We start from the raw sequence: 9,348 nt of genomic DNA, 5'->3' as shown, positions 1-9,348 counted from the left end.
GGTGGACATCTCTGACTAACACAGCACATCTTACCACATACCAGAAGCACTAGAACTTCAAGCAGGAAATGGTATCAGTGGAGCTTATCTCCTCTGACATTTGCTTCTGTTGAGCGTCTTCTCCAAAGACCCAGAGGCGCACGCTAACAGCTGAAGAAAGCTAAGGTTAGCTTTCAGGAGTTCACACTACCTGCTCAACCACAATGGAGTCACACAGTCATTTATCAGTTCTTAAAGTAGAGTTCAAAAATACAAGATGCCAAGCTTAAAAATAAGCATTTTCTTTTTGAAAAAAAAAACATACAGACAGATTTTAAGTGGCTCTACAAGAAGACACTCAGCTACCTTTAAGAAAAGTAAACCTTTGCAATGCTCTGCATACCGAGTTTTCTAACCAGCACGAGCCAGTGAGCTGGGTAAACTGCAGTGTTCCTGAAAGAGCGTCAGTGGCTCTTTTTGTTTGCACCCTGGAGGCACAGACACTTGAAGGCAGTACAGTGCCTCCACGCTGCAGAGTGCTAGGTTAGTTCTTGTGTCTCCCTCTTGCACGGCAGACAGAGCTCAGCGCGAGGCTGGCGTGGGCACAGTGGGCAAGGGCAGTTCCATGGAGGGAGTCTCGGTCACTTCGGCTGGACTAGGCTTGCGAAGCTCCAGCTTCTCAGTGAGTTGGTTATAAAGCTCCTTCACAGCTTCCCCACTCTGCAGAATGAGAATTAGGGAGGGGAAAACCAGAAGAGTCATACTTCATTCTGGCTGCTACTAGCGAGAACACGAAGTATGCGATTACCCTGTGTGTTTTAACACAAACCGACACGGAAAGAGGAAGTTGCAAGGTAATTAAGACACAACTTGGTACACTTGGAGAGCAGAGCCCATGTCCCATTAAGCAATGTCTGGAAAGGCAGATGCTTTCATTTGCAATTAATTTTCCCTTTCTCAAGGTTCCCTTCTTACCTGCTTCGTGGGTTCCAAAGCCTTCTGGAGAGACTCTAATTTGGCAGGCGCCACTTTGTGATGCAGATGAAGCAGCAGTCTTAGCACATGTCTGTGTACATTCTCCTTTCTGCAAAAAGCCATTTAAAGCAGAGCAACTGACATAAACAAACACCATCTTGAGAACAACAAAGTTACAGCAGCAGTACCAGGATAATTCCTGCACCCACTGACTGGCAGCTTTGTTCTAATTCAGTGAAACACCTGAGAATCGCAGCCTGCGTGCTACAAAGTGCCAAGCCTGCCTCAGACTTTCAAGCAATTCATGTATTTGGAGTGGACTAACCGTAGCAACCATGAGGGGGGGAGATTTTAAGCACCGGCTGCAGCACCCGGCAGCAGCTGGCATCCCTGTTGGACAGGCCACATGCCCATGCCGGAGGATGCTTGTCCCGCTGTATGTGTGGAGGAAGTGGCAGCAGCAGCACATGCTGCTGTGCCTGAGCTGCTGTTCTAATCGCTTTTGGGGAGGTCTCCTGGAGCTTAGGTCTGGTCTGCAGGCACCAGCTGAACCACCCCGACTGGACAGAAGTAACAGACACAAACCAATTTTCTGTGTGCAGCTGATAAAGCAAAGAGCCAAAGTTAACTCTTCATATTCCCAACTACTGCAAAACATGAAGGACATTGCCTCTGCAACTCCAACTTATGAATAATGAAGTGCAGTTGAGGTAATCATTTATAATCAACACTTAACAATTCTGCTGATAAAAACTTGATCACAAAATATAAGCCTTTACTTAAAAACACCTCAACATCAGTCTGGTATTTCCACTACACATGAAGAGTTTGCTCAACTATTAAGCTATAGTTCAAAGTAGCATAACCTCTCTCAGCTCTCCTGTAAACTCATGTCTCCCGAAGAAAATCAGATTTACCTTGAGCAGGCAGTGAGAAAGAAGCCATCAAAGAGGCTGGGGCAGAACTCCTCGAGCGCATATTCATCACCCAGCAACGTGAGGTTACCAGTAAGCAGATGCAGAAAAATATCACTGAAGGCCAAGTCACTGAACGTCTCAACTATGCAACATGAAAAGGAAAGACTCTGAGACTGACAGGGATGTGCCAAAACCTGACTACACAGCAGATGTGCCTGCTGAAAACCTGCAGTGAGATTTCAGGTAGCCCAGGCAGGCAGCTTTGATCTTCCAGACATAAAAGAGGAGAGGCAGAGAGGTAAGAAGGACACGTAGAAAGCCCATGTTTCCACCAAGGCTGAAGTCACGGAGTAACTTGCTCCTGCCAAAATGACAAAGTCCCCTGCTACCGTCCTCCTCCATCCTCTGTTCATGGCCACGTCCACCTCCTCACGCTTCTCAGACCCCGCGGTGAGCAGAAACAAATCACCAGTGGAACACTCACCCATGTGTGCAAGCTGACAGTTCACCAACGGGTCCAAAGAACACCAGAGCTGGGGTGAGGGAGTGGGAAGGGAACACCCCCCACCATTACTGGGAACTGCAATTCCTAAGACTGCTTCAGAGCTCTCATGCAACTTACCCCGGAGCAGTCAGTGAGGAAGGTAATCCCAGGGAAGAATTTCAGGCTGTGGTCGGTCCTGTTTTGTTACAGGTTTTTTCACCACAGCAAACCAAGTCCCAAGAATTTCTGGCCACATGTGACTCCTGTGAGCAGCAGCAGAACTAAGCCACCTGCTCTTTCATCTTTCAGAGTCATTCCGAAAAGATCTAGAGTTCTCAGCCAATCCCGTTGTTAACACAGGCTTTGATCTAAGGAACTACCAAACCTCAGCCACCATCTCTAAATTTCAGGAAAGTATCCCAATTGCAGCCAAAAACACAGACTTCTGCAAGGCAGAACATTACATCTTTGACTCTGAAATCACTTTCCCTCCAGGTTTACTTGCACCCTGGGTGTCCGGCATAAGGCAAATCACTTTAGAATAGCAGGCACAAACTTACCTAGTCCTGGCAGGAGCCGAAGGAAAGCATTCTTGTTCCTCTGTTTCGTGATGTGAAGGACGTAATAGAGCCCAACCTCACAAGCTAGTCTGTTCTCCTGCAGGAATCTGTTGTGGCAGAAGCAAAATTCCTTAGTCAATAAGGGAGGATTTAAAATACTGTTGGACAGGAATCAAGCAGTTACAGCAGTGGCTAACCTCAAACCCACTGAACAGCAGCCAGTCGGTGACTGAGTAGATGATGAGCACTGTGTTCACTACCACAGTCCAGAAAAATTTAGCATTCAGCAAACCCTGTGCTGTCCCACAACTGATTGTGAACATTTGTGTTGTTTTAGAAGAAGCCAAATACCCCAAAATGATACAAAGTCCAATACTGTTTTGTTTTAGTTTCCCAAAGGACAGCTATCAATGCTGTCAGAGCGGAGTACAACTACCGAGATGCTGTATTCCAGATTCCAGCACAGAGATAAGAGTTGCACTGGAAATTCGTGCAAGATCTGAATACAACAGAGCACTCAGAGGCTTCAATTATCTTTCTGACATCCCTGAAGCAAGAGGTTATCAACAGAGACCACATGTCTGTGTAACACAACGCGCACTTTACGATTTACAACAGCACTCTCCAGAGCACAGCGTGGGCACTGGTCCAGCTGCAGCTCAAACACAGTGGTCACTGCCTGGGCAGCCACACAAGCAGCCTGTCTGAAAGCACTAATACCAAATGCTTCCATATTCCATCTGCCAGAAGAAGGGTCGTTACAAGCAATATTATTTCTTGTAGATAAATTTTGTTTGAGGAATCATGGTGGAAACCTGTTCTGCTAAAGTTCAGGATTGAATAACCTGGATAAATCTTACCAAGAAAGTCTTCATTCTACCACACACTGGTTTTCCTGTCAGCGTTGGCTGGGCCCTTGATGTTTGCCTTCCGTAACAAGACGGTATGCACAAAGGTGATAAGGCTGGTTACGTACTTGGTGAAAGCTTCAGGAATGGTGCTGGGGTAGGGAATTGGCCCCTTCTCCTCCGAGGGCAGCTTCTGATCTACATTGAATGTGTGGTCATCCACCACAAAGGACATCAGCATAGGCAAGAACTTCGTGATCAGCTCGGCTTCCTTGAAGGGATGGAAGGACAGAGGGCAAAGAACAATGCTGCCATCAACCAGTTCGTAACGGTCCTAAAGCACTCTAACAAAGTGTGAGGCAACACTATGCGCCCCATCCTACATCTGGGAAAACAAGTTTTCTGACATCCAGTTCCAGACAAAATTCTTCGATAATTCACTTCCACACATTCCACTGGTAATTAGGAAAACTACTTCACCTCATCTACAGAACTACTCCTGTTCACATTCTTTCCTTTGACAATTACGTAGCATTTCTTCTGACACACTTCTCCCAATACTTGTACGAGCAGTGCATGTTAAGGATGGTACCCAACGGCTTTCATCGACAATCACAAATGATTTTACTCATTCCCTAAATTGACAGGGATCAATGCACAGGTAGAATAGCAACACTAGAAGCATCTCCTCACACAAGGCAGATCAACCTATGCTGTGTCAGACTCAGAGTGGGAGGTTACACCTTGTGGCAATCACAAGTAAAAGAGATTTAAAGGACAGATTTGGAGATTCCCTTCAGGAACAATGTTCACAGTTCCCAAGAGTCCATGACAGCACCTCTGCAGGTCCAACGACAGTGCTACTCCTGGAGTTGTGGTCACCCTCACCGTTACAATCTGAGTATTAATGCACACCCTTCCTGTGTTAAATTTAAACGTGCAGTAACAGATATTTTGGAGACTCTGAATGTCCCCCTTGGTAGACACTTGCTGCTTTACAGCTCAGAACAGAAACAGCAAACTTCTCCTGAGAAACAGTCCCACTATACACCACCACGGCCAGCCTTCCTGCTGTCAGCTGAACGTACCCGCTCCCAGACTACACTAGTGCTGCCCCTACTACTGGGCAAAGTATGTCCACAGCCTGGAAAGACTGTAGCTGAATGCAGCTCTATCGGAAGTTGCTACAACAGATACCTGGAAGGAAAAAACGACTTGCTACACTGCTACCAGAGTTTCAGACCAGCCTCTGAAATCCTGCTTTCCTCAGACAAGATCTTTTCAACCAACTCCTAAGTTGGGCAGAAGCTCCCAGGAACAACGAGTAACCAGTGCAGAATTTAACAGAGGTACAGTTTGATTTTAAAATGGTAAGGGCCAAGCATTTGTGCAAATAAAACAAGGTAGGTAAATGGTGCTCACAGGTCCAGGAGCTGCTGCTCTGTGACCACCTACACGTGTTTCTAAGAAAGGTATGATATGGGGTAAGCAGAGTGAACGTTACACCAGGGACATAATAAAATAACAAACAAGCCTAAATTTGTTTTAATTAAATGTGTGGAATTCTAAACATCAGAATGGCTCACCAGTTTTGGTTCCTTGAAGACCTGACTGTCAATCATGTCCCAGGCTCCCTGTCCCAAAGACAGCATCCTAAGGAGCAGCAGCAGATCCGGGCTTTCCTCGAATTTTAAGGGGAAGAGAAAAACAGCTATCTTGATCTTCCACAAGTTGCACATACGGATATTCATTTGGAAGTAGTGGTTTACATCCAAAGCTCGCCTGGACTAGCAGCTTTATCAAAGACAACTAGAGGCATTCAGTTCTCCAATTTAACTGAGAACTGATTCCTCAAACGGGAATCAAGTAACAGGCGCAGCTGAGGGCTTGTGGGTTTTTGTAACATTCTATAATGCCCCAAGAAGTATGCAGCAGGCCTGATTGCGGCACTGTTTTGAAACATGTCCACCCAAATTGGTATACTGACACATAACACGCGACAGGACCAATCAAGTCACCTCAGCAGAAGAAAGTGAAAGCATGTTTAAGAATGACAATGGTTTTTCGTTCATGTTGTGCCCTGAAACCAAAACAATTTTCAGTCTCAGACTCTCATGAGGAAGTTATTCATCAAACAATGAAATGTTACAACTCAGGCATAAAACCAGCAACTGCCTCCCGCTGTTCAGACGGTAAGCCTACCCTGCCTTAGCATTCCAGCACCTCCAGCAGATGCTACTTGCAGGAACTGTATTGTATCGCAGCCAACAGACCCCAACAGTGTGAACTAATCCATTGCAGTTACCGTGGCCGGGAAACAAGGCTGTAGGCAAACCAATGGAAGGACAAAGCAGGGAGGCACATATTCTGTATATAATTCAATAGATGCATAGCTGTTAGGACAGAATGAGGCACGTGAAGAATTGGTTGTCAACCTGAAGAGCTCCAAAATGCCCATCTGCAAACAGTGCTCCTGCAGAGCTCTAAGGTATGTGCTACAAATGGATAGGCAGGATCACATTTCCCCTTATCTCAATTTACAAGTGCATTTGAGAACTCAATTGTACTTATTCTACAGTGTCAGCCTGCTGTTGATGACTGCTGTTCGCTTAAGACTACAGCTCCGATCAGGTACACAAGCTGCATCACTCACCCTGGGTAAGGTGTCCTGCCCAACCAGGTCCTGGAGGTGCCTTATGGTACTCAAGGCTAAGGTGTTAATGGCAAAAGGGTCACACAAGATCATTGATAAGTCCCTGAGGAGAAGTAAAAATCAAATACAGGTCACACACAGCAAACAGCCCTACCGTACCATTCCATATCCAGCTGCAGGACACCAGCTTCTTGAGAAGACATGTTTCACTAGGATAAGATGTTTGAGCCTATTCCTTGTAATCTTGTCAGCTATCGATGTAACACCAAAGAGTGAGTGCGTACACTATGTCTTTATGAACTCGGCAGCGGGTGTGTGTTTAAGAAGAGAGGCAGACATAGTGCAAGTACTGTAACAATACCCTTACTATGATAACATAACACCCGAATTTGTCCTTGTTACGGACAAGCGTAACCTGATGAACCTTCTCCTGCCCTGTGAAACACGGTGACTGTTATTCCGTTGAACCGGAAGAGCACGTTACCTGAAAACAATTCCTAAAGGTCTTCTGCACTGAAATCACACAGGAGATCTCTCAGTGACCAGGCCACAGGGAGGCTCAAGAGCGCTAAATGAAGCAGTACAAGCTGTGTCACCAGAACGTGCTTGGCTACAGCCCAGTGCATTACTGCTCATGGATGCACTGGATTTGTCAGCTGGCTCCAGGGATCAGCTAACACCTACAGTACCCATCAGATGTTGTGACTGCCAGGAACCCATTTTCATTTTCTCAATCAACAGCCCGCGTGCCTTACCCCAACACTTGTTCTTGTCCCTTCTTCACCCCATCCAGAAACCCTTGCAACTCCCGAGCTCTCTTGTTGTCCACAAACTTCTCCCGAATACAAGCATCAAGGCACCAGGTGAACTGTTAGAAAAAGAGACAGCTCGATGAACCACAGCAACTTGTTACACCAGCAATAAGACACAGGCTGCCAGAGAAAACAGGCTCAGAGTGACCTCCAAATATCTGCAATCAATGCGCTTTTATTAACGTACTTTGGTACAGTACCAAGCTGGTCACCAATACAGAGGAGGTCAGAAAGACAAACATCCCAAAAAGGAGGTCAAAAATACTAATTTAAGTTAACCTGATATCACTTTCTCCCCTCCCAAGAAAGGCATTCCCTGGCAATTAAGGAGCAGCAATTAAAATTAATTGATCAGCACACCTGATCAGTGTGGATTTACATACAGAGGAGGCTGAGAACGCCACAGCACGACTAAGCAGTAATAACACAGGGCATTTTAGCCACTGCGACACCACTCCCACCCGCTCAGCCGGGGATGTTAACAGTGGAGGTGCCTCTGCTCTAGAGCCATGTTCTCAAAATGGAGAGAGACGGTTAAGTGAAACGCTTTACTTGAACCAAAATTAAGAGGTAGGTTTTCCCCCTTTCAGAAAACAACACCTATTTTCCCAAATATTTCAGCTACCATAAAAGAACAACTTGCTGAATTTTCTGAAATGCTCTCGTCATGGCTTACAGTCCTTGCCACTGCATCTGGCAGCAGCAAAACGAGGCTGCTGAAAATGAGCTGTAACTCGAACAGGAATTGCCCTTTTCTGTTCAGTCACTGTTTGTATACTGATTTTGGGGCTCTAGATCAGAAAACGTTAAGCATGCAGTAACATTTACGAGCACCCCAGGACATAGTCTCTATGAGCAGAATGGACATAAATCTTTGCAACATTAGTTAAGAGAAAAAGCCTTGTTCTAGATCAGTGATGCTAACCACAGAGCAGCAGCAAGATCCTGGTGTGACATTAACTCACCTGTCACCCCCCAGTATTTTAACATTATTTATCATTTATCTTATCATTCAGAACCAAAGTATTTAACGTTACACACAGTTCACTGACAGCTGGAGAATATCACACCAGGCCCAACAGGAAGGGAAGCAGGGGCTGGTGAAGAACCTGGAGCTAGCTAACGGTTTTTATTATTTTTTGCAGAATCTACACACGTCAGATCAGACACTGTTTGTAACACTGCACAAGTACCATAAATCTGAATGATTTATGGGTTGTGAAATGAAAACAAGCTGCTGGTTAACTAAGATGAAAATTTCACCTGAAGTTCCAAGGAATATAAGATGACTTTTGGATTCAAGGTCTGAACTCTCTTCACAGAGAGGAATCATCTTCTCTGGGCTGAAGTCCTGCAGGGCAGCAGGCACGCACAGGAGGGGGCGAAACAGAAAAATCCCCAGGAACACTCCTATCTGTCCCCTGTGATCAATACCTTATGACAGGGGTCAACGGTGCAGATTTCACTGATTTCCAGGTCATGCAGCGACATCAGGAGCTCTGCCCGTAGCGTGCAGTAATGAACATTCCTTGTCCGAAGGAACAAGGTCCTCAGAAACTGTAACACCATATCGTAGAGCTTCACGTTCTTCCCAATCATCTGGGTCAGTTTCTGAACCACCTAAAGTGGAAAATACGTGCACTCACTACCAAGAGATATTTCACACACACAACAGGTAAATTAATTCTTCTACATGATTTATCAACACTGAAACATCTGTACTCAGCAAGTATTTTTCACCGAGATTTCCAAGAGTGTTTGTTCAAGAGATGTTCAACAAATCTTTCACAGCCATAATAGAAGAATAAACACTGTCAGGAAAAGGTTCTCTCGCAAAAGAAAACTGAAGCATAAGGTGCTGAGCTGGGTGAAGGAGGTAAGAAGCAGTACCTGTTATCGATGAATATAATATACAGTTATTGTGACATGAATGAAACGCACTTTCCCTGGAAGTCTTTTTGTATCCCTGTCTACTTTCAGGCTATGGGCATGAGAATGAAGGTGAGGGTTTGTGCTGGTTTGGGCTGGGATAGGGTTAATTTTCTTCCCAGGAGCCGGTGTGGGGCTGTGGTTCAGATCTGTGCTGGAAACAGTGCTGATAACACCGGGATGTTTCTGTT

General features: G+C 45.5%; 1 protein-coding gene across 1 annotated transcript in view; it reads right to left on the bottom strand.

The window, feature by feature from the left end:
- Positions 1-265: 265 nt before the first annotated feature.
- The window catches only part of NELFB (negative elongation factor complex member B), a gene marked incomplete at its 5' end in the record, with an annotated part of 11,908 nt that continues 2,825 nt past the window's right edge, over positions 266-9,348 (bottom strand). The window contains 9 exons of the mRNA XM_010152710.1: positions 266-699; positions 955-1,063; positions 1,872-2,013; positions 2,916-3,022; positions 3,892-4,034; positions 5,350-5,445; positions 6,417-6,519; positions 7,172-7,284; positions 8,663-8,848. Of these exons, the coding sequence (XP_010151012.1) occupies positions 562-699; positions 955-1,063; positions 1,872-2,013; positions 2,916-3,022; positions 3,892-4,034; positions 5,350-5,445; positions 6,417-6,519; positions 7,172-7,284; positions 8,663-8,848 (1,137 nt within the window). The remainder of the gene's footprint in view (positions 700-954; positions 1,064-1,871; positions 2,014-2,915; positions 3,023-3,891; positions 4,035-5,349; positions 5,446-6,416; positions 6,520-7,171; positions 7,285-8,662; positions 8,849-9,348) is intronic.

This window comes from Eurypyga helias, unplaced genomic scaffold (assembly GCF_000690775.1).
Source record: "Eurypyga helias isolate BGI_N326 unplaced genomic scaffold, ASM69077v1 scaffold16565, whole genome shotgun sequence".
NCBI lineage: Eukaryota > Metazoa > Chordata > Aves > Eurypygiformes > Eurypygidae > Eurypyga > Eurypyga helias.
The sequence above is the reverse complement of the archived record's forward strand: the minus strand, read 5'-3'. Positions and strand labels throughout refer to the sequence as shown.